The sequence below is a fragment of the Zalophus californianus genome, chromosome 2, assembly GCF_009762305.2.
Source record: "Zalophus californianus isolate mZalCal1 chromosome 2, mZalCal1.pri.v2, whole genome shotgun sequence".
NCBI classification, from domain to species: domain Eukaryota; kingdom Metazoa; phylum Chordata; class Mammalia; order Carnivora; family Otariidae; genus Zalophus; species Zalophus californianus.
Window position 1 is genome coordinate 191,484,831 of NC_045596.1, and position 26,541 is coordinate 191,511,371.

Sequence of the window (26,541 nt, forward strand, 5' to 3'; positions counted from 1 at the left end):
TTCCTCAAATTTAAATAAAAAAACAAACAAAAAAAAAAAACAGGTCTCTGCTAGTATTGCTTCTCCAGTATTTATTTTTATTTTCAGGTAATTCTATTATTATTTTAATTAGGATTGACTTTCACAATATATACTTTTTCTAGTTGATTATTTTCCTATACCAATTCTTGTTTGATGACATTTGTTTATATTCCATAAATTTTTTTTCAAAGATCTTATTTATTTATTTTAGAGAGAGAGAGAGCATGAGCAGAGGGAGCGGGAGAGAGAATCCCAAGCAGACTCTGTGCTGAGTGTGGAGCCTGATGAGGAGCTCGATCTCTTGACCCTGAGATCATGACCTGAGCCAAAATCAAGAGTCAGATGCTTCACCAACTGAGCCACCCAGGCACCCCTATATTCCATAAATTTCTTTCATTTTATAGATGTTTGTCCATTTATACTTTGGGACACACACATACATTAAAATTTTTTCAGGCTGTTGGAATTTTTTGATTTAATGTTTTAATTATTGATATATTTGGCTTTATAGTATTAACTGTCTTTATACATTGAAATCATAGCTTATAGGAAAATTTTAAGTAGTTTTATCTCCTCAATCACTCTTTTTGTATCATATTCCACCATCTCTAAAGTCCCCTTGCATAGTGGTTATAAATCTGGCCACTCAAGTTTCCGAATGGAAAGCCAGCTCTCATATGAACAGTTTGGTGTCCCTGAACTATGGTAATATTGGGAAATTGATGATTCAAATGATCCACCCAACTATTTGGCTGAGCATCTAATTGCAATCTTGGGCCTGTCTTCCCACCTGCTATAAACCGCAGCCTCAATCAACAGCTTTCTCAGGCCTCTTGTGGAATATCACTACACCAAACCCTGGGTTTAAACATTACTTCACTCCAGCTTACAAAGAGCAATGTTGAAGAGTCTATGAGCCAAACTCCCAGGCATATAAATCCTCTACTTCAGGACCTAGAACACAGTAGGCTGAGGTCTTCAGCCAGGTTTATCGTACTCTTTTTATTTGGTTTCTGAGACACAACTTGCCTACCATTTTTAAAAATTTATCTATCATTGCTATGGGTTTGGAGTTTGGGTAAGGGAAGGTATTCAAAGCATAATCCAAAGTAGCATAATCTTTAAACACAGACCCAGAATTAGGTCCTTTTCATATTTAAGAAATGTTGATTCCTTGATACATGTACTTTTTCCAGTATATATTAAGTACATTGTTTAATTTTCATGCTTTATTATGCTATAAAGAGTTTCCTCTCATTACACTTTCATGCATACTTTTCAGTATTGGTCACAAGTATTTATCCTAGTATTTCCTCATTGCAAAATTGCTTCCTGTAGTTCCAAAAATTTTATTTATTTATTCATTCATTCCCTCTCTCTCATAATTGACAGTTTTTTTAAATCTTTTTTTTTTTAAGATTTTATTTATTTATTTGTCAGAGAGAGAGCGTGCACAAGCAAGGGGGAGTGGCAGGCAGAGGGAGAAGCAGGCTCCCCTTTGAGCAACGAGCCCGATGCGGGGACTCAATCCCAGGACCCTGGGATATGACCTGAGCCAAAGGCAGATGCTTAACCGACTGAGCCATGAAAGCGTTCTGACATCTTTTTTAAAATGTAATTTTCCTATCCAAAAGTTTGAGATGGTTTTAATTTGCTCAAATTAACTTTGTAATTTTTACATAGATAACATTACAGACATAGAAATAGATAAGTAGATACTTTTCCAAGCATTTTATATGCTTGTTCTTTTTTTTGTGAAAAATTATTTAGCTTTATGTTTTCTAAATATTTTTTGCTCTTATTTAAGAGAAGTGTGTTTTGTTTCTCTTGTCTTAGCACTAATATCTATTATTAATTTGCTTAATAAATGTTTATTTTATTGAGTTTTTAATTATCTAATGGTATTATCTGCCAAAATGATGATTTAATCACCTTTCTACTTGTTTTACCTCTTAACATTGTTTTGCTGCCTTATTTCAACTATGACTTTCAGGAAGAAATAAAGTTATTATAGCAGGTATCTTTCCCCTTTACCTTGCTTTAAAATGATTATCTTTACTATATGACAAAGCAAACCTTTGAGTTGGCTGGTTCATTGGTCTTGTTAATTATATTTCTTTTCCATTTTTACAGTTTCAAATTAGAAATGATAAAAAATATTTTAAGTAAGCACTTGGATTTATAATTATTAATTATCAAATTCATATAATATTAATGATGGCCATGGTACAGAAAATAATAACTAGTAACTTGTGTCTTCACCATGTGCCAGATGGTATTCTAAATTATTGAAATGTATTAAGTCATTAAATCCTCATAAAATTTCCATGAGAGGATATAATTATTAGCCATGTATAAGATAAAAGAACTGAGCACACAGAGTTAAGTACATTTTCTAAGATGACAGAGCTGCTGAGTACTGGACTGGGATACGTCTTTGTGAATAATGGAGAGATCTTCCCATCAAACACTCACATATATGCATGAAATTTTGTGATTGTAAGATGAAACGGTTGTAAATAGTGTATTTTCAATGTTGTTACTTAAATTGTAATTATTTTCTTCATAAAGTTATGATTTTGAAACTGATGGTTCATTCAATTAAAAGTACTATATCTAAGCTCAAATAGTGAAAATGGTTAAAATTCATCAAGTTGCATTCTTTTAGGAAGCAGAAAGAATTTCAAAACATGAAGCAATGCTGACTTCATCTTTCTTTCAAGTAAAACTCTGATGAAATTGCTAATAGGCTCACTAGTCAGATCTACCTTTGTATTTTCAGGTATTTAAGTTTCTGTACAATTTCACCATGATCTGGTCCACTGTAAATTCATAATAAGTGATTTTGGGCTCTGGATAAGTGAATCCCTTCAGGGAAAAAAAGAGAAAGCAAAAGTTAGAAATTAAGAAAATAACCTGATTATTTTTGAAATATTCCAAGTAATTCATGCTAAAACTGCATTACCAGCACACTTGTCTCTCAAACCATATGAAGCCATACCCTTCAGCTTGCTGACATTTTCAATGCTTTAATTGGGACACCAACGCCTTATTATATTTGGCTTCAGGGATCCAATAGCACCTCTGGAAGATTTTAAACTGAATACCCTCAGGCCAGTTTCTCCACTGTGCCCAAAAGATAATTGATGGATATGCTTGTCTTAATTCTTTATTTTAAGTGGCCCTTTTCTCTTGTGCTCCTCATTTTAAAAATTATTTCCTGCATCATTCTATTAGGTAATTGGTATCAGATTATTAGTTTTGAGGCATTACATTATTAAACTTTGGTTAAGTGGTATGTTGTTAAAAAAAAGGGGTTAATTCAACAAAGATTCAAAGAGGAATACCTTTTATATATATATCTTAATAGTCATAAGTGAATTTTGTTAACTTAAATTAGATGATATCTGCATTGTCAAATGAGTCATAAGAGAACAGTGATAACTTTGTAAAGATTCTGAAAATATCTTAAATGTCATTATACTATATTGAACTCACTTGGATTTCCAAATACAAAGATCTTGTTTAAACATTCATAAAGCACAAGATGAAAACAGAAGTGACAAAAACTCAAGAGAGACATCATAATGTTAAAACAATAAAATAAAAACCAGATAAAATTAATTTATAAAAATTGTATAATTGACTATATTATTTTAATTATAACTATTTTTTTCTAAGAAATTCATTCTGGGGTGTCTGGGTGGCTCAGTTGGTTAAGCGACTGCCTTCGACTCAGGTCATGATCCTGGAGTCCCAGGATCGAGTCCCGCATCGGGCTCCCTGCTCAGCGGGGAGTCTGCTTCCCCCTCTGACCCTCCCCCTCTCATGTGCTCTCTCTCATTCTCTCTCTCTCAAATGAATAATTAAAATCTTTAAAAAAAAAATTAATTCTAAGCAAAGCCAAAATAAAGTTGATGCATGAGGCAAAAATGGTCAAAGGAAAAGTTTAATATTTTAGAAGACAATACAGTTCATTACATATATATGCCAGAAAACACACAAAACTGTTCAAACCAGCACTGTTCATAATGTCAAAAACAAATCATATGTCATGAATAGGAGAAGAGATAAATAGATTGTTTCATATTCACACACTGAAGTGTTAAATAACAATGAAGAAATGAATTTTCACTATATATAAAGCATGAGTAAATGTAACAAAATACTGACTGAAAAAAGCAAGTCTCTGAAGATAACATGGAGAGTAGTGTTTGTAATAAATTTTTAAAAACAAGAAAATAAACAATATATTTTTAGGTAAACATACATCCAAGAAAATTACAAAGAATAATGTACTGATAAGCACAAAATTCAAGATGGTGGCCATGGGGGTGTGGGAAGGAGAAGGACTGACCAGGTAAGGGCATGCAGGTAGGTGTTAAGTTATGGTCAGGTTCTAACTGAATTAAATTAAAAGGAGCCAACTACTGTCCAATGTTGACAACAATAAATTAACAAGGATTTGAATGAAATCAAATTTATGCACCTAAAATTTAAAAAGGGAAAATAACTGAGAAATTTGAAGAGAAGACTTAAAAATCACTCTGTATGAAATAGAAGTTAAATGCAACCAAAAAGAAAAAAATAACCGAGTTTCTATAGATGATAATCTGAAAATGAATCTAACATGTAGTTAAAAACAAAATCAAACTCTTAAAATTTAAGAGATGAAAGAGGACTAAGAAATTCTTTCCAATCTCATCATTTTCAAGATAGGGAAATGGCATTGGAGGTTTGGGTGGTAAATTAAGATATGTCATGCTTCTCAAGTTAACAGAAGATAATTTAATGGCAGAGGAGATCATCTAGGGTTTATGTTGAAATATTATAACTCCATGGATCATCAGGCAATTTTTTTAAAGAATACTTTCTATTAATTAGGGTTTACCTTGTTATAAGCCTAAAAGTTCTTGCTACAAGGACAGGAGATGGGTTCACATTTCCCATTAAAACAAAAATAGGATAGGTGCATCTGGGTGTCTCAGTCAGTTAAACATCCAACACTTGATCTCAGCTCAGGTCTTGATCTCAGGGTCGTGAGTTCAGGCCCTATGTTGGGCTCCACACTGGACATAGAGCCTCCTTAAAAAAAAAAAAACAACTTTAAAAAAATAGGATAAAAGATAAAAAAAATAGGGCACTTGGCTGGCTCAGTCAGTAGAGCATGTGACTCCTGATCTTGAGGTTGTGAGTTTGAGCCCCATGTTGGCTGTAGAAATTACTTAAAAATAAAATCTTAAAAAAAAAGATAAAAAAATGAAATTGTATCTCAAGGAATTTGGATAACATGTAATTAATGAAACACTGTATTGAAGATTAGTAGCCATCAAAATTAGTAACTAAAGATGCCCTAGAATATAATATACAGAGTATTTATTTTACAATTGTGTTGTTCACAGCTTGAAACTATTCATGGAGGAGACAGACAGAAGTGCCTAGAACTCGTGTCCCTTGTTCCTACCTTTCTCAGCAAAGACAAATCAAGACATACTTTGGAAACTCCTAATTTGGGGGGAAACTTAAATGCATACTTTGCTAAACACACACTAAGGTACAATTATGTCTGCAAGGTCCTGTTTTAGAATAATGACTAAAACGTGAATTCTACCTCTGCAAGTAGCATATACATTTACTCCAATAGGGAAAATATATACGTGTGTATTTGCGTGTTGTGTATGCAAGTATCTACAGAGAAAAGGTCCATAGGAAAAGCACAGAAAAAGTGCCATTTGTTTTGAGCACGAGGGCAGCTTCTGATGAGTTCAAATAGGCAAATTTTTGCAAAAAGCTTGTATGTTCAGTCTTGAAAAAGACAGAGGTGGAGTATCTGTCAATGACAGAGTGCTGGAGGAAGAGAAAGAGGTAATTACAGCAGAAGGCACAGAGACGGGAGACTGGATCATGGAGATGAGCAAGCAGAATGTAGTTCACTGCAACAGCAAGCAGTGAAATCATTCCCTGAATGCTATTTGGACGTGGATCTCTGGGCTCTTTCCCTAAGAATATTTGAGGTTTTAGAGAAAGCAAGTGACACAGACAAGATTTACACCTTAACAATAATGTATCACGGACTGGAGAAGAGATAGACACTCCCCAATAAAAGAAAAACGAAACAAATATGAACCACCCAGTACATTTCTAACAAAATCTAAAAATAGAATATATTCTCATCTGTCCAAGATGAAGAAAGAACTGACCTCATGACTCACTTCTAGCTCTAGGATTCCATTTGAGTAGCTTAATATACAATAAGGTTATTAGCAAATCACACGTTCCTTTAGTATCAATAACAACTAACTAGCATAAAAATTAGGACTAAGGAAAATAATTATCAAAACATAAATAAACGTTCAAAACATGCTATAATTTTTACAGATAAAATAAATATTATAAACTTTTTAAAAAATAGTGCTTTAAACTATAACTCAAATACGTATTACTACCATTGATTCTTTAGACACCATTTTCAGTAATCTTCCTATGATTTTGAACATAATATATTGCCCTAAAAATGGAAGTTAGTTTAGGAATATAATATATATTTTAAAAAAGGGCATCAAAGGGGCACCTGGGTGGCTCACTCAATTAAGCATCGACTCCTGATTTTGGCTCAGGTCATGATCTGAGATGGAGCCCCATGCTGGGCTCCACACTTAGTGTGGAGTCAGCTTGAGATTCTCTCTCCCTCTCTCCCTCTCTCCCTCTAACCCTCCCCCTGCTTGTGCACTCTCTCTCTCTGTAAAATAAATAAATAAATCAAATGTAAAAAATAACATTTAAAAATAAAAATAGGTAACTAAGTTATTAACAATGTATCAAATTCCATTTGCACTGGATATCCCTTCTTGCTTTTTCTTTGTGATTGGATATCTTTTATGACAAGGACTAATATATTCTTAGCATTCACCATTTGCTGAATGAAAGAAAAAATAAATATACAAATAAATTTATTAAGAGAGAAATTTTCATTTCCACGCATGATCTTTGTTGCACATATATGCTGAACAAAGTACTTATGTGCTGCTTTGATGACTTCGCATAACCTCTTCCCTCAACCATTACTGTCTCCTCTGTCTCACCTTTTCCAGGTTAAGAGGCGTTTTGCTCCTTTAAAAGCCAGGTCCAAGGGCGCCTGGGTGGCTCAGTTGGTTAAGCGACTGCCTTCGGCTCAGGTCACGATCCTGGAGTCCCAGGATCAAGTCCCGCATCGGGCTCCCTGCTCAGCAGGGAGTCTGCTTCTCCCTCTGATTCTCCCCCCTCTCATGTGCTCTCTCTCATTCTCTCTCTCAAATAAAATAAATTAAAAAAATCTTAAAAAAAAAAAAAGCCAGGTCCAAGAAATGTAACCTTCGCTATTTTATTAGGAATTGATAATTCTGTCTTTTGCATTAAACCAGCACTCTACGAATAATATTGCCTTGAACTTTGGTTAACTGTGTATATGTTTTATTAGACTATATTTAAGCACAATAAAATATAATCACATCTGCTTCCTATTATCTACCATTGTGAAATGTTTCAGTGAATGGGGATGTGTGTCTGTGTATCTGTGCGTGTCTCTCTATATATGTACATATATACACACATGAATATATACATGTCTATACTGGTTTAACTCATTTTCATCTATATGCCTATATATACATGTTCATTTTATTATATACACTAATAAAAACCAGAGTAAAATGTATTTAAGTTAAATATTGATGTGTAGATTGGAATGAATGAATCCTAGTTCCCTTCCAGCTATAAAGTTTTATGGTTATGAAGAACAACTACATTTATCAATGGTTTTCAACACGGACTGAACATTACAATCATTAATAAAATGCTTTTAAAATAAAGGTTTTCAGGTCACTTCTCTGGACACTGAGTTAGTAAGTTTAGAATAGTTAGTTCTCAGGCTTTCAGATTTCAGAACTTCAAGATTCTTTGGTAAGATGCAGCCAGGATTCCTAACCTGTATCAAAGAGGTACTATAAATACGTCTATGCCTGCGATAGTTTGTCAACTTCTCATCAATTTTACATTAATGTTCCAAGGTTCTTGCACATTGTAAGGGTAGATATACATTTTTCCTCTGCATAATTTCTTATTTATATGATGCTTTAAGCTGGGTAAGAGTAGTTTAAATGGCATAAAATGCTTCCTGCTGAAAGAATAAGGACTTATACTTGATTACAATTTATACCTCTACAATGGCTCCATCAAAATTTCAAAGCTTGAGTGCCCTGGTGTGTTCAGAGTCTGGTTTAGAGAATTTATGGGCATAATTTTCTTCCCTTTATATTTTTATCTAGATATCTCTTCAAAAGAGGATAGGAAGTTCAGGAATCTAAATATGTATATATGTATTACAAAAACAATGTGTCTGTGTCTACTTACAGTTTTGAGCAATATTTGGTTTTTATTACAAATGCATATTCTTAGCCGCATAATAACATTATGGTTTTTAGGACTACACCTTCAAGTTATTAGCATGTTTTATCATGAATGCTCTTGCATATTATCACAAAATATCACGTAAGTGAGATACTTGTTGGGTCTCCTTAAATCAAGACCATTGGCCTCTTAACAAGGAAATGATTATGTAACTGATACTCAGGGATCTTTATAAAGTATGAATGCTCATTTCTGAAGTTCACACATTATTCTTAGTAAATAGGACTATTTTCCATCACGGTAGTTACCAGATGGTGGCTCACTGTCAGATTTACTAAACTAGAGAGTTAAATACATGCATTCTGGCACAATATTCCCAAGGTAGTCTCTTTTTTCATCTTTTCATTTTCTAATTTCCATCCGTTTCAGGTGGAAATCACTTTGGTAAAAAAGATAATTGGTTGTGCTTTTCAGCACTGAGATGTTTGCCTCAGGTTCACTCTGTCTCTTAAATTAAGACAGACAAAAACAATATCCTAACTTTTCCGCCCCCCTGCTATCTCATCATTTGTAAATGTACTTTCGAGATTTCTTTTTTTTTTTTTTTTTTTTTTTTTTTTTTTTTAAAGATTTTATTTATTTATTCATGAGAGAGGGAGAGAGAGGGAGAGAGAGAGAGAAGCAGAGGGAGAAGCAGGCTCCCAAGGAGCAGGGAGCCCGACGCGGGACTCGATCCCAGGACCCCGGGATCATGACCTGAGCCGAAGGCAGACGCTTAACCATCTGAGCCACCCAGGCACCCACTTTCGAGATTTCTTATTATCATTTTCAATAAAACCCAAACTTCCTATTTCTCTGCATATTATTTTTATTTAATGTTGTTCTTTTACATTTTCCCTTCCCTTCTCCCCTCATCTCATTTCTTTCTAAAGGAATGTTCTGCAGCCTAGTGTATAAAACTCAGAATTACAGTTAAGAATCTCTTCATAATGGGCAGGAAAACAACTTAGGATGACAAGACTCTTTAGATAACAACATCTTCATCTGTAATAGTATCTGTAAAAAGGATAGAATGCAGCTTTTCAAGTATGCTTCCAGAACGATTGTTTTATGAGAATGTTGATTTTTATTATTTGTGCAATTTTAAAATTCCTCCTTACAAATGTATAGGTCCCACCATATCCTTCAATTAGTACTTTCTCTCTTTGTCACTTTGTCTTTTCATTTTGCCTTTTTGTTTTTCTCTTTAGGGTTCTATATTATATTCTAGTGTCTGGATTTTGCAGAAAGGATTTGTCTTTCTCCTCATTGTGCTTTGTGAATATCTTAACAGCAAATCAGAAGTAGAACACAGTACAGAAGATACTGTTACTCATCAATACAATGAGGAAAGAGGAGCAAAAATAATCAGAGAAGAGACTTTGGATTTTGACATCTTGACTTTGCAATCTCTGATCTATGTAGAGTTTATTACTCACCGATCAGAAGTAAAATAATGGATCGTTACTACTAGTAGTAATGAATGTGCTCTCAATCCTCTCCCTTTATTCCTGAGATTGCCAATGCCAATCACCAACAAATTTCCACTGGAAACTCAGGTCAATCAGAGAGATTCCCACTGGAAACTCAGAGCAATCAGAGAGATTCCAGAGTGGGAACTTGGAGTAAAGGTACACTACATAAGATCACTGATTGTCACTCAAGAGACAAAGTTTCTGTAATAAAACAGGAAGATCCAGTTTTATGCATAAGAACATACAGCAGATGAAGAATGGTGAGTTGCAGAAATATACATGTGTGATGATTACTGTGTAGCCTACAAACAAACACAAAGATCAACATTAAACTCTTTCAATGCATGTGAAAGATCTGTCCATTCCCAGATCCTTTGGGAGAAAAGCAAGTCAGTCATGTCTCTTAACAACTATACTTACTAAAAATAAATAAACAAACTAACATCAAACAATCTACTAAAACTAATCAAAATATCACACATGGCTCTTAGTATAAATAAAAAACATTATATAAGAATTCTCAAGAATATGGTAAATACACTATAGATTTACTAATTCTTAACTTACCAAATGTAAACCTGTTAACAAGTAGGATACAAATTGAAATGATTCCATATATTAAAATGAATTGTACACTTTGATGAAAACTTTAATTCCTTAACTCATATTTTTTAACCTTTAAGAGGTCTTAAGTAGGTAAATAAGGCACATATGATAACTCTTCTGGAAAGAAAATGGCCAAGCTTAAATTAGAAGATATACCATATGTAATTGTTGAACATCTTTCATTTATATGTAAAATGCCAACAGCCCTAATTTGAGTTCTAAGTTTTAGTTTAGAACTAGTTTAGTATGTTACTTCCAAAACTTGGTTTAAAAAGTTAAATGGAATTGTTCATAGATTTTCTTTTTTTTTCTATTGTAGACATGTAATAAATGTTACTCAATCCATTCATTTATTCAACAAACATGTCCAAACTACTCACTACCTAGATCAGGTGCTATGATATGCTGAGTTTACAACAACATGGAAGGTTAACATGGCCTCCTGTATATAATTTGTTAAGATATCATTGGCATATTAATAAAATACTGTGCCATTATTTTTAGTATAAAATCATAGATTAAAATGCCTCCATAATAAAATATGCTCCGAGTTACATTCTGTAATGCCATGAAGTCCTCTCCTATGTTTGCAAAACCTGGCCAACATTTGGATGCCTGGGTGATAATTATAACACAGCTGGGTAATGGGAATTGAGACTTTCATAGTTCCAGAGAGTCTAGCTCCTTCAAAGTTAATACCACAGTTGAAAAATAACTTTTGACATTCTAGTGAAAATGAGGTTAGAGTACATTTTTGTTCAATCTGCCTCACTCAGCGACCTCCCATTCTATGCAAAAGGCATTTCCCACCTACCTAGGTGGCCCATACCACCCATGACACCACGCTTATATCCTGTTGCCATAATTAATTTGATTAGGGACAAAAAAGTGAATAAACTGAGCAGAAAATTCTAAGCAACTCTGCACTTTGTGGCAGTCAGGCAGGGAAATAGAAGTCTTCATGGCTTGGATAAAAAACTGTGTAATTCTGGATTCATCAGACTCTCACTTAATCTCCAGCCTTTTTCAGCCTTTAGCCACATATCTGTGGCCTATGTAAATTATAACTCAGTCTTCTGTCCCTGGAAAAATGTTCATTATATATATTTTTTTCCTAGCAGTTAATCTTTATCTGATGTCTTGTTTTTCTATCTAATCTCCTGTGCCTTAATGGTAACTCAGTTCTCAGGGGTTCTGGTATCTGCTCATCGAGCCGAGTAAATGCTTTGAATTGGTCCAATTTATTAAACACTAAGTGTTTGTGAAGGTTGAATTAAGAAAAATAATAATTTATAGCCTGTACTGTCACAAGGGAGTTTCTTAGACCTTTTCCATGTTTTTAAGTAACGAAATATTTCCTATATGTATTATCCATTTGAAACATGACCCTGCACTATGCCTTAACACAAAGATTATGATTTTAATATCATTGCAGTTTCTACAATTTTCCTCTTAATTAGAGTGGCTTTCCTAAGACTCATCCTGGCTCTTTCTGGGTAGCTCTATACTCTTTTTCATGACAATAATCCAAAGGGGGTCATTGTACAAGTGTACTCAAGGATCATTTCTATATAACAATGTAATCTAAATTGTATTGCAAATCCCAAATCCAAGCAAAAACCCCAGTGTGCTACCAAAGTACACCTAAAACAGGTTTTGGCCTCAGTCAGCTTATCCATTCAAAAGATAATGCCTTTGCTCCAACCAAATAAAACATCAAAAATACAGTTAAAATTTTTCGATGTTTTTCAAAGAGTTAGCGAAGAACAGTTCTACTTCATGACACACAGTAAAATGTCCTAAAAATCCTAGAAACCTTGTTCCTCCTTGCCCCTTCTCCTTTCCTGCAAATAAAAGCCCATAATGTTTGGGGGGATTTTGGGGGCCATCTCTTTCATACTTTGTTCTCATCTATATGCTTCACTCTGTGTGTAGTAGTCTAGCTGTAAATACAGTTCTTCGTTTATTTTCGGAAGATTTTCCCCAATTTTATCTCTGAATTCTTTTACTATTTTGTTAGTCTTCTTTAATTGTTTCTTCATACTGATCACCTTCTCACCTGATGCATGGATTGCTAGATTTCTTTGCTTAACTTCTATAATTAGGCTCCAGATGTTCTTTATGTTGTTAATTTGGTTCTGGTTCTGGATAGTCTTCTGGTTAACTTGGACAGCTTCTCAGACATTCTATTTGCTCTGGTAAAGTGTACCTTGGTTATCATCACTTTTTCTGATTGCCTTCACCATAGTTTCCGTTAAAGAGCCAGCCAAGTGGACCTGATATTTTCTATAGCCGGAAAGCATAACAGTGAGGGAACGGGAATGAGGTTTCCAGCTAGGAAACCTGGCTCCGTCTGATCAAGGACCAAGCATGTAGCCAGTGGTGCCTCCCTTTCCCAGGCTGACGCTATGTCTGGAAAAGGGCAAATTAGCTGGTCCTTCTTGCTCTGTCCCTGAGCACTACCTACAGCAAAGGAGCTTTCCTCAGTTTTTCTTCGATGCTACTCCAGGCTACCTACTCAATCTCTTCTTTCCTTCTCTCTGAATTATATTGTCTCATGATGCTTCCGAGATCTTGACAACTCACATTCCTTTCTCAGGGCGTTAACTGTTATCTTCTGATGTTCATCTTAAGTTCTCTTAACCTTGTGCCATTCTGTTAATATGACTTGTGTCATTCTGTTAATATGATTCATACAAAGCAACAGATGAGGCTTGCAAGTTCGTTAAGCAACTATTACTGCAACCTTTATCGTATGTTCTATTACATCATTGTGATTAACTAAAATTATGATATGATGCCATTTAATTTCACTTAAATGAAATCGGGAGTTGATGGTAATGACAGTATGACAATAACATGTAACTGCCTATACAAAAACAACCACCCAGATTGAAAGAGAGTACTTTTGCCAATAAATATCTTCAGATTAAGTCATTAAAAGAGTTACACAGTGTGAAGTATCTAAATTGGGAATGAAAATATTCCATTCTACCTGACCAAAGACCTTGTACAAGGCACTTAGAATCTCCACAGCACTCAATTTCCTTATCTGTAACGTGTACAAAATGTCCCACATGACCTGCAAAGATATCAACAGATTAAAGTTCTAGAATTTGAATTATGTATTGCTTTTGTGGCTTCATTCATTATTATTCTAAAAATAGTCAAACATATATACTTTTTTTTTTTTTTTTTTTTTTTTTGAGAGGGAGAGAGAGAGCGGGGGTAAGGGCAGAGAGAGAGGGAGAGAGGATCTTCAGCAGGTTCCATGCCCAGGGCAGATCCTGACACGGGGCTCAATCTCACAACCCTGAGATCATGACCTGAGCTGAAGTGTCAAGTATCAGATGCTTAACTGACTGAGCCACCCAGGCACTCCTAACCATATATATTTTTGACCTTATAAGAACTTCACATAGGAGGGCGCCTGGGTGGCTCAGTCCTTAAGCATCTGCCTTCACTTCAGGTCATGATCCCAGGGTCCTGAGATCGAGCCCCGCATCGGGCTCCCCGCTCAGCGGGAAGCGTGCTTCTCCCTCTCCCGCTCCCCCTGCTTGTGTTCCTGCTCTCGCTGTCTCTTTCTGTCAAATAAATAAATAAAATCTTAAAAAAAAACCTTCACATAGGAATGGATATATTTCACAAGAAAATTACATCCACGTTTTATTGATAAATTTCAATCTAATATGATTAATCATTATCTTAAATACTATATTAGGTTTTGTAAAGTTTGTAAACATAAAAATTTAAATTCCAGAACTTTCTTTTACAAATTTCTTTGTTACTAATTCCCCCATTTCCTTATATCATAGTCTGAAATTTATATTTACTACTACTAATATCACTACTATATAATAGTATATGTATATGTTTCATATTTCTCAAAATTATTTTCCTTTGGTGCTTAGACTATAAACAGAATGTAGGATTCACTTTTCATTTGGTAACTTATGTGCAGATATTGAATGCAAGCTGGAAAAAAAAGTAAGAAATATGTTTGCTTTCTGTTTGTTTGACTTTGGAACAAATGTTAGGGAGAAGACAGGTCCTGTGTTGCCTATATAGAATTTCTTTGGGGACATTTAAGAACAAACAATGCTGCTTCAGAGGAGGATGAAGACTTTCTGAGATTCTTATTTTAGAAAACAATAGTGAGGATGAAAAAGACCAGTTAGAAAGGCTCTTTTGGGCTTCATTTATTTTTGAAACTGATTTATTATATTTTCATTATTCAGCTTCTGTGTTCTGCTTTTACCATTCAGTGACGATTTTAATCTTCCTCCAGGTAATGAGATCACAGGTCAATTCTGAGTTTAATATCAATATGTTACCAGTAATATGGATATAATAATAGGTGCTTGGTCATTTTATTTTCACGCTGAAGAGAAGTGATGATCATACTAGGCATGGCATGAGACCTGTATGTGTTATTCTCATAAGCAAAATAATGTTTTTCTTCACACAATTTTCAGAACTGAAAAGCCTACAGAATACTGTGTTGATCTTATGAATACTGACAATCTCCTATCATAACTGATATTTTTGTTATTTTTGTTATTTTTTTCGCTAATGATCAAATGAGACTACCACAGTGAGGTGAATTTAAGTAACATACGTGATTTGAGAGTCGTGCACGATTCTTGGACAGCTAGTTAGTTAAAGATGAAACAAGGGACAATTAGGCATTCAATGAATAGCAGACACTTTGTGAGATCTGTTTTTTTCTTTTTTTGTTGTTTTTTCTTTTTTTCTAATTTTAAAATTAACAGGTGTCAACCCAAGTTTGCCTTAGAGCGGTCTTTCCAAGTGAAAAGCCCTACCACTTACATGACCATGTTTCTATTTAAACACTTTGATTCACTGACCTAGCCGTTTCTAGATTTTCATCCGAACTGATAATACTGTGTCTACACGTAACCCACCTTTTTCAGTGCATCTTTTACATGAAGGGTTTTCAGGTGCTTCCTCATCCTTTTCACTTGCGGTTGCTCTCAAACTATAAAATGGGCACCTGTTAAAGATGCACATTTTCAAACTAATGTATTTTTGACTTGTCTGGAGTGATCTCCTATACTTCGAACCTTTTGGAGATATAACTATTTTTGTTCTAACCACAAGGTTTCTTTCTTCTCATCTCAGTTGGAGCATAAAACTCCCATTCCTCAGACATTCTAGGTTTTCCTGTATTCAAACAGTGTTTCTAATCAATGCATTCAAATAGCTCCTGATATGATGGCAGAGGGTCTGAACCACAGGCATTTTTCCCATGTGGGGTTTATTTATTTTCTGCTGCTGCCTCTTTTTCTGTTTCTACACTGTGTTTCCTGTACAGCGAGGGGTTGTGTCTGCCACTATTATTCTTGCTTCTGTCTTCTCCTGGACTTCTCTCTCTAGTGACCCTTCTCTCTCTGTATGATGTACCTTTCTCCAAGCATTAAAAAACAACAGACAGCCATTATCAACATAAAGAGATACATTTTTCCTGCACTGTAATGTCCTTCCATCATCTGTTCACCTTTTTATTTCTTTGAAAGCACTGTTACCTAATTGAATAGAACTACTACATTCAGACTGTATATTTATTTCCCTTGCAGATACTCTGAATCAACTGCTTAAAGATAATATTCTAAATCAACCCAAGGTACTCTTTTAGGCCACATTAAAATTCATCTTGTTCTGGAACCCCTTATGATCAATCTTCAGTCAGCATGATGTCCACAAGTCTTAATACTCATTCTACATTTATAATGATGCCCGATTGCAAATCTAGCCTGTCTTATAGCTTCCAAATATTCTATTTGAAAAGATCTTAATAGGGTTTTAAGAGTTCTGCTGCGATCCAATGGTTAAAAAAGAAAAAAAAAACTATTTGCAGTTGGCTCCTTAGCTAATAAAGTAATTAAAATATTGACATTAATTAAGAAAAGACTAGATTTACCTCTGGCTCCATTGGGCTGGCTGGCTCTTACTGTTGCAGTGGTGACGCACTTCATCCTGTGTTTCTCAGACTCCTAACATCTGGAGGTCTTCCTACTCTCAGCTCTTCCACCTAGATCCATAAGCCTGGGCCTTTCTTGCAATCTCGCTCTTTTTTTTTTTTCCCTCTACCCTCAACTCACCAACATGAGTGCAGCTCCAGCTCTGCCCCAATGCCCGCCTGGCCCCGAAGCACCCAGTTCTAGGGACTCTTCTCCAATGCCTGAGATTTATGGGGCCGAAGAAAATTACGCGTCCCTGCAAATGTCATCTGCTGAGACACCCCACGCGGAGACCGTCTCTCCTCTTCCTGCATCCATGGATCTGCGTGTTCAGGACAGCCCCGACTCCTCCACCAGTCCCAGGGTAAAAGTACCACCCACTTCTGGGGAGGAGAGAACAGTGAGGAAGGAAGATACGGCCCAGGGCAAGAAACAGAAGATCAGGACCGTGTTCTCTCAGGCCCAACTCTACGTCCTCAATGATCGATTTCAGAGACAGAAATACCTCAGTCTCCAGCAGATGCAAGAACTTTCCAACATTCTGAACCTTAGCTATAAGCAGGTAAAGACCTGGTTCCAGAACCAGAGAATGAAATGTAAGAGGTGGCAGAAAAACCACTGGCCAAAGGAGAGCAAGAGTGTGACTCAGGTGATGAACAGCACAGCAACCGCAGAATACCCAGGCTTCTATTCCTACCACCAGGGATACCTGAGGAACACTTCTGGAAACCTTCCACTATGGAGCAACCAGACCTGGAACAGCCAGTCTTGGAGCAACCACTCCTGGAACGGCCAGTCTTGGGGCAACCATTCCTGGGCCAGTCAGACCTGGTGCCCCCAAGCCTGGAACAATCAGCTCCAGAACTGTGGGGAGGAATCCCTGCAGCCCCAGATCCAGTTCCAGCAAAATTCCATCAGCGATTTGGAGTCCATCTTAGCAACCTCTGGGGAAAGCCATAGTGTAATACAACAATCCGCTAAGTATTTTAGTACCCAGCAAATAATGGATTTGTTCCCGAATTACTCTGTGAACATAGAGCCTGAAGATGTGTGACGATGAGTATATTATTCGATGTCAGTTTGGGTGGTGGCTGTATTACTTCTAGGCTTTGTCTTCTAGGGTCCTCTCTAGATCTCGGCCTCGATAATCTGTTTCCCATTGTTCTTATTGTGTCCACTGACGGGGTACGATTGGAGTCAAAGAGGTTTCAGGAGCGTTGGCTGCTCTGGACAACATGAGAAAAGGTGTTTCTGGGTATAGATGACTAGATACAATCCTAATGTGGATCTCTTTAGTTTCTAGAATCTAACCTCAAGAATAGGAAGTGAAGATACAAAGATGTGGGATGAGGGATAATTTGTATTTTCTGAGATTGTGGGGTTTTTCTTTTTAATAACCTCAATTACTACCGGTGAGGGGTTAAGCTATCATGTGTTTCATTGATTTCCTCTGTCCCTTGTGATGTTTCACTACCACTGTTAATTTGTTCGTTATTCTAGGATTTGTAGAAAGATGTTTTGTATTTTAATGTATCATGATAATAGTGCCCGTTTGGCTGATTGGTTTATAGGTTTAAGTACAAATAAATAAAATACCCATTTAAAAAAAAAAAAAAAAAAAAAAAAAAAAAAAAAGAAAAGACTAGATTTTGGGAAAATAACATTTTATTTTATTATACTGAAATATACATATATATATTTTGTCAGAAGTAGCAAAAAAAAATTTGCTTTGTGTTTCTTTTTAAGAAATCTCAGAAATGGCTAAAGAAAACCAAACATTTAAATAACAGTTACTATGTGGTGATTCATTCTGTGATAAGAGGAATGATGCTCTGATCTCACTATACTTTGAATAAATATAGAACTGCACATATCAGATAAAGAATCTTTATCACCAAGATAAAACTATTCAAAGCTAGAGAGAAACAAACTTGTCTACTGGGCTTATCTCTCTGCAGCTTTCTTGTTTAACCCTAGTGATTAAGTAAACAGCCACAAAACCAGATTAGAAAATAGTTCTATTGTATTTCCAAAGTAACCATATATTCACAACTATCTTATTTAAAAAATTAAATGGTACTACTTACTTTTCTTAGTCTCAGTATAGTTTTTTTTTCCTCTAGACAGAAAGAAATTTTCCATTCAAAATTGCTCATAAAACTTCTTGTCTTTGTAATCAAGTTAAAACTAGAGGAAATGACTTGCCTCCATCAGCAGGATACCATTTTATTAAATTCAATCAAATGTTCTATTTACACACTTCAATCCTCAATAAAATCCAATTTTATTATTTGAAACCTATAATCTTCAGTGAAATTGAATAAGTGTATTTCACCAAAGCTGAAGTGCTCTGTTATAGTAATCAGCTAGATACGATTTTATAAAAAGGTGGGGAGGGATGGAGTAAAAGCAGCATTGGGGATGGTCTGAATTTTGCAACTGTTTTAGTCTCTGTGAAGTTAATTTTTAGATTTAATGTCAAAATTTTTATTAGATAAATACTCCACACTGGAATGAAAATGTTTGTATTTTAATCCAGGTTTTATGTTCCATGTGAAGAGATTTTCCTTGAACATATTTTAGTACATTTAATTTACAGAATTCTATTTATTGAGTTTATAGAATAGGCACCATCTGCTTGGATATTCTAAGAAAAGACAAAGCATAAAATACGGGAAATGTAATTAATAAAAGGTGGTTCCTAGTTACAGTACTTCAGAATAACAATCAGTTATGCCTTGGAAACAGTAAGTCTTAGTAAGTTGAACCCACAAGGGCATCAATGAAAAGCAGATGCCATACCCCGCATGGCTCTCCTTCATGTTCTCAATTAAGTCTCCTGAATGTCTCTGGGTTTACTCTGAGGAAACCTACTGGGTATGTTTCTACTCTATCAATAGAGCAGAGCTAATGGCAGTGGATTTTGAGTCAGATGCCCTGTTGATAGCCATGGATTCAGAGTTAACTATCTGTGCAACTTTGGGCACATGACTTAAACTCTCTGAGCCTCAGCAAGGATGCTGCCAACCTCCATTCCTCACCTGTGGTAGAAAGGGCTTATTGATTATGACATGCTTCATATGTTCTTACTCTTACACAGTGGTTCAGGCAGTGAGTTCCAATCAGTTTAAGGCAGTATGCCATTTTTCAACTACTGCCATCCTAAAACTGGTTAATTTCTAAGGCCATTCCATTTGTAACATTCCGACTCCAAATGCCCCAAAGCAATCGACTTCTGGTATTCATACTCATAATGACTCCTAAAGCTCTTGGCTCTCCAGATAGTCCTCATGCTATTTACAAATGTTTTCTGGTGCTTCCTAGTTCAGTATCCCTTAGTCTGACCACAATAGCTATATTCTGATTCATAAAACTGAAGTTTAATAAAAATGTATACACATATATATACATGCATATATCGCTCATATAATTTATGTGTGTATATGTGTGTGCATGTGCATACAGTTTGAAAGAAAGCTGAATATTTATAATTTTAAAAAATACTTAAGTCATTTATTTCAGTTGGCAGTAAATGATAACTTGGCAATGTTTACAAATGATATGTAATTGAAGGAAGAGGAATTATGTGACAGGATGTATTTTGGCTTTGAGAAGTTTTTTCTGGAGTCATTAGTCTGTGCAACAGAATGGTGGAAATGTTACCCTGAACTCAGTCAATCTCTTTGAGCATTCATCTGTCTCTAAACTAACTTTAAAAGAGAAAATGAGTAAATGTGACATAAGTGACAAAACATCCCATTAAATAAGTCCCCTTCCATATACTGTAACTTGCAGTATGTATATTGTTGGATGTAAAGTTCAGACATTTATCAAGAAGCACGATGATAGGGTAGATGGAGCAACGAATTTAGAATTAAAGACACAAGGATTCAAATCATGTCATCAGTCAGATGAAGTATGGATTTAAAAGTGATTTTTTAATATAAAAATTGTAAAAACATAATAGAAAAATACATACATTTAATTATAATTAACAACCAGTGAGAACTTATATTAAGAAGAACAAAAACGTGATATATGTATATATCCATTTGGTCAGTTGGGTGCGTTTATCATTTTTTAATCTTAGACATTAAATGTAAATGTAAGCTAAATGCAAACAGAATTTACTAGATTTCATTCCCTACTGGCGGCAGTAAGTTTACAAGGACTGGCTATAAAGTAGTAAGACTGACCAATGAGATACTTTCCAACAATTTAGTGTTGATCCTTTAAAACAATCTAGAGATAAAATAAATTGTTAAAAATAATAATTTTCATGGTAAAAACGCTGGCTTCCTTTCCTTTAGAGAAAGAAAATGTGAATTAGCTTGAAATCAAATATTCACAGTTGTTCTCTCCATGCCTCTTTTCAACATCTATAATGGTGTCCTTGCCACAACTTTCAATTAGTTCTTTCTTCCCAAAGAAAACAATCAATTATAGAATAGGATTTCACAAAAATTCCAAAAGTATATTGGTTATACGTAAAAGTGAATCCTATTATAAAATTGTTATTATATATAACAGATGCTCTCAGATTGTGTCTGTTTCTGTATGAACTAAGTTGAAGATTATTATATAAATTGTAAGGTATTTCTTTTGGTGAGTAAACTTGTAAAATGACCATGATGTCTGGTAGGAGATGAATATGCAAAGGAAAAGTAAAATAATACAGTATATTTTTAAAAAAATGTTTAGTTTTAGTTTAGTCATATAATCATATGCATGATTTTGGACTTAGTTGTGTCTGGACATTCTCAAATCTTTTTTTAACAGAAAATTTCCAAAACATATATACAAGGAATTGAAACAAGACTTCTTATTACATGCACTAGCGTATTCAAAGTGCCATTTGCAATTAAAAAGTTATTCTTCTTAAGATGGAGACTATTGAAAATTTGGACTACTGTGTGCTCATGGATTTTCCACAACAGCACAAAATATAAACATTATTAATAAAAAAATTCAGATGCCTATAATTTGCTGTATTCCTAAGGCAAAAAGAAGGTAAAATAGGGAATTTTTTAAAAGAATGTACCGTAGGGTGCCTGGGTGGCTCAGTCGTTAAGCATCTGCCTTCGGCTCAGGTCATGATCCCAGGGTCCTGGGACAGAGTCCCACATCGGGCTCCCTGCTCAGCGGGAAGCCTGCTTCTCCCTCTCCCACTCCCACTCCCCCTGCTTGTGTTCCTGCTCTCGCTGTCTCTCTCTGTCAAATAAATAAATAAAATCTTTAAAAAAAGGAAAGAATGTACCGTAGTCAAGCCATTTTAAGCCCCATTACGTATATGTGAGGATAAAGAAAAGGTATCATCACATTGACTGGTGGTTATGGGGAAATTATACCATTTTTCTTGCTAGAAATTCACAGTTAGTGAACAAGTAAAGTGCTAAAATACTATAGCACAGGCACATTTTATTAAAAATAATAAACTCCTATCCCCAAAGCACACAGAACATGAATATTTTTATTATATCCCTGTCTACACATATTCAGTCACACAATCCAAAGTGCTTCCTCTGCCCATCCTTTCACACGGGTAATGCATGTATATGTACATCAAATCATCACGTTGCCTACTTTAACTATCTCGCATTTATTAACTATAAATAAATAAAACTGAATAAAAGAAAAGAAAATGGGAATTCACGCAGAGAGAGCTTAACGGATTTAGCCAATGCCACAGATTTCATCAGTGGCCCGTGGTGGACTAAAAATTCCCTCTTTCTCCCTTCATTCTCCCTTTCCTCTTGTCTCCCCCTCTCCCTCTCTTCCTCCTTCATAGGATATTCATTCACGTACCCGGCACCTGTATCAGGTGCTGTGAAATGCAAGGATCAAGGAGAACCTCCAGAAAATTACCAGATCTATTGCCTGCCCCTCTTTGGTAAGTGAAATCAAGCATCTGAAATGTAGGACAGAAGACCCTGAGTCATCAACAGATGGTTCAGTCTCCAATGAAAAAGACATGACTTCAACCACTATGGACATGAAAAGAAAACTCAACTACCAGATAGGCCGACCGACAAAATGGCATGCCTCTTACAAATCTCGCGATGTAAAGCATGCGTGTACAGTGAAGACGAGTATGTGTCCTTGACAGAATAAATAAACCCGAAGTGAGTAAGCTTGACATATTAGTTACTTCACGGCAGAGCCCCTACAGAAGTCAAGGAAAGGGGCCAGGATTACAAAATATGTATACATTTTTTTGCATACTCTTCTCAAAATAACCATTTTCTTTTCTAACGTGTTTTCTTGAGTTTAGAACATTGCCTTTGTCAATAAAGGTTTTTAAAATGCGATAACACACCTTACTGAGCAAATTTGTTTAAAATGATATTATCTGCTATTTGTCTTATTTTATGTTGCTCGTTTCCACCGAGTGCTAATAAGTGCTTGCCATTGAAGAGCTTTGCATTTCACATCTGTCACCAGCATCCAGCAACTGCACCTAGGGGGAACTGTCAGGGAGATTGCTATTCTCCTTTGTAACACCCCGAATCTGTCTCACATCATTTACATACAGATAGTTACAGGCATTCATCATTTCATTATGCTGACGACTTCACAATTCTGATGTATAATGTCTCTTTAATGAGCCTCAAAAAATACAATATTCCTTGATTTATGACTGCTTAACTGAAAAATTATACAAATTGGCAAAAAAAAACCCTCACAATGTATTTTCCTTTTTCCTCCACATTATACTTATATTTAACAGTGACTCACGAGTTAAGATCATGCTTCTTTGACAAAATAAATGATCAGAATTTGACTTCCCATGTTTTTAGTGCCACTGCGTTTTATGTGCATATTTAAAGCTGCAGAGTAAAGCCGTGCTGACACTAAAAAGTAGCAAATTAAAATCGATCTTCCCTCCCCCCAAGAAAGATGTGTACTGGACAACCACTTCCAATATCACTCTAAGATAAGGCTTCTTTAGTTGTAGTGAAAATTATCACCCAACTATTCATTTTCCCTTCTTTAAGTAAATATTAAGAACCTTGATACCAGAGAAAGCTCTGTCAGCCAACAAAGTAGTAGTAAAGAAAGAAGGAAAAAAACCCAAAAGGAAATGTGAAATGGGAACAGAAGCTTGGGAAAAGGTGAAGTAGCTGTTTCTTTCACTGATTGCTTAATTGAAGCCCCCTCTTGAGATGCCAGACCCCAAAAGGTATCACCTTATTCTCTTGGCCAGACCCCAAAAGGTATCACCTTATTCTCTTAAAAGCTATGCCACTGAAGGTGATGAAAAGTGTCCTATTTATTAATTAAATATAATTTCCCAAAAGGAACTGATTGTGTCAGACAGGCAAGAGTTCCAAAGAAGTAAAAATTGTTCATGTGCTGCCAGTTTTTGCAAAAGAAAGCCTTTGAGTGTAGTGTAAATCATATTAGAATGAACACTATATACAATTAAGAATAAAAACAGATCTCAAATCTCAGAAGAGCTCATAGATCAGCATGAGTAAGGTATACAGAAATAGAACAAAATTTAGGAACTTGCATCTTTAGATTTGATATCAGCCTCTCAGGTTTAGCTTGCATTCAACACATCTTAGATTACTGGTAGCTTTCAGTTAAAAAAAACAAAAAACAAACAAACAAACAACAGAAAACCAGGCTAAATTAACCCAGAATCATCAGGAAGAGAGTGGTTCAGATTACATGGAGGTCAGCACAGGACTGTTCTCATGTAGAACAAGGGACAAGGTTGCATATAGAAATCCTAATAAAAGACATATGGTGTATGCAGACACACATACTCCATAAGAAAATGTCCTTTTATAAATATATACAAGAAAATTGGTTCTATTATTTTAACATTACCTTTTTATTCCCTAGCTTGATTACTCCCTTTCGGCTCACGATAAATTACTTTTGTTTGTATCTAAATATGTGACTCACCCACAGAGAAAAGATAATGACCAAAGTTGAGCGGGGGTAAAATATAATGGGATTCCATTTATTTGGATATTCTTAAATAGAATCATTCTAAAATATATTTAAACCGATTTAGCACTGTTCACAGAAAGAGTTTTAACTCCTTTTAGAAACTAGGGGTCGGAGGTTTTCCTACTCTTTGTATGTAGGAGCTGTTTTAGGAGGGATTCCTTAAAAGGCCATAGTAATTGTTGGCCTGTGGTAAAGAAAGAATACAAGTCCTGTGCTAAATTTGAAAATAGAAGATTCTCACCTCACCTACGAAAAGCAAAATGTTATCATACAATGTATATATAAAAATATGCCCAAACAGATTCTTATAGTTTCAGGATAAAATGGGTCTTAAAGCCAAACATCTTTGAATTGACCAGACGTTTATACTTTTAGGCCAAAACAGGTCCTGATTTTTACTCTTAGTTTTTGCTTTAAGAAAAGGGCTAACTGCTAAAGGCACTGAAATATCAATCTCCCTGAGTATCATATTTACAAAATCGCCTAAAGAAATATCAATCATTTCCCCTTTATTCTAGTCTGGAATGATGTGCTCATTTATGGGCCTCTTCATCAATGAGATCAACCAGTTTACCCTAAATAAAAACAACAGCAAACACAATAATGAGGTCTCACTGTCAATCACTAGTATGTGTATCGTAACATGTCGTCTTCACAATAACCCTTTTAGATGGGCATTATTTTTATCCACATTTTAAAGATGAGAAAGCTGAAGCATTGACAGCTTACATGACACTGCAAAACATATCTAGTGGTGCAGCTGGTCTTGCAGTCAACATGGCCCTGGGTCTCAACCTTAGATCCTTGTGGGAATCGGGCTTTCTGTCTTTCCCAGTATCTAAGCTTCATATCACGCCCGTTAACAAAAAAACAAACAAAAAAATCCAACTAACCGACAAGATAATAAACAGTAAGAAAGCCAAGAAAGCCTACCTTAATTCCATCATCTCCTTCGCTTCTCACCTAAACCGCTTCTGTCCTAATCACTCTTCAATCCATTGCCACCTGCCTGCCCCGCTAATCCCGTCCTTGCCAAATGGCAGAAACCTGGAGCCTATCAGTTTCAAGGATCAGGTCAGCTTTGATCACTGATCTCTCATTTGCAGTGAGCTCTTCATCATCACTGATTTCTCTTTAAAGCTCACGCCACAGTGAATTTACTGGCTCCTCTGTGTCACCCCTTCTGACCTTTCCTCGGATGCCTCATTTTGGGGCTCACTTTTCTCTGCCTTCTCATTAGGTATCATGCTCCCTGGGGTTCCATTTCTCTTCCAATCATGGATTCACTTTTCTTATTTAAATTCAGTTAGCCAACATATAGTACATCATTAGTCTCAGATGTACTGTTCAACAATTCATCAGTTGCAAATATCACCCGACTCACATTTTTAACTGTCCGCATACTACCTTTACCTGAGAGTTCAATAGGCACATGCTCAAGATCCCCAAGGCAAGACATATTGTTTTCATAAACCACCTCCTCCTATGTCACTCCCTCAGGATGAGGCAGCAGCATCCAACCAAAATGGAAAAACATATAGACCATTTTCTTGTTTCTCCTCTCCCCAGCTCTAGCTCACAAACACCCAACATAAAACAATGAGTCAATTCCTTGTGATCTTGCCACTTCCATAAATACATCTTGTCTCTATCCACCCCTTCCCTACATTCTCAGCCTCTGTTGTATTGCTTACTGTTTAATTTATTTTCTGAGACACCAAACTGCTGTAGTTCACACCACTCATCATGTCCTTCCTCCTGCTTTAAATCCAGCCCCGCCTGTCTCCACCACACCTCCCAAGTCCACTCAATTTAGGTAATACTGGCTACTTCCCATGGAAACCTAGTATCTCTTTTCTGTTCCCTCCTAACATGTTATGCATGTCTCTAGCCTCCAGATATATTTAAATAGAAGTAAAATGCAGTGGTTATGTGTGTGGCCTCTAGACTCAGCTTCACCACTCACCAGCAGACAGGTTACTTAACCTCCCTTAACCTTAATGGCTGCCTCACATCCACATAATGGAAGACAACCATAGTACATAAGTAATAGAGTAGTTGTGCGGATAAAG

General features: G+C 35.7%; 1 protein-coding gene across 1 annotated transcript; it reads left to right on the forward strand.

Moving 5' to 3' along the window:
• Positions 1-16,652: 16,652 nt before the first annotated feature.
• On the forward strand, positions 16,653-17,561 carry LOC118356778 (homeobox protein NANOG-like). The gene has a single exon (XM_035726433.1). The coding sequence runs from the start codon at positions 16,653-16,655 to the stop codon at positions 17,559-17,561; it is 909 nt and encodes a 302-aa protein (XP_035582326.1).
• Positions 17,562-26,541: the final 8,980 nt, after the last annotated feature.

Bases quoted from the DNA above. Each gene is read 5' to 3' on its own strand.
- LOC118356778 (XM_035726433.1), top strand. From the start codon at position 16,653: ATGAGTGCAGCTCCAGCTCTGCCCCAATGCCCGCCTGGCCCCGAAGCA.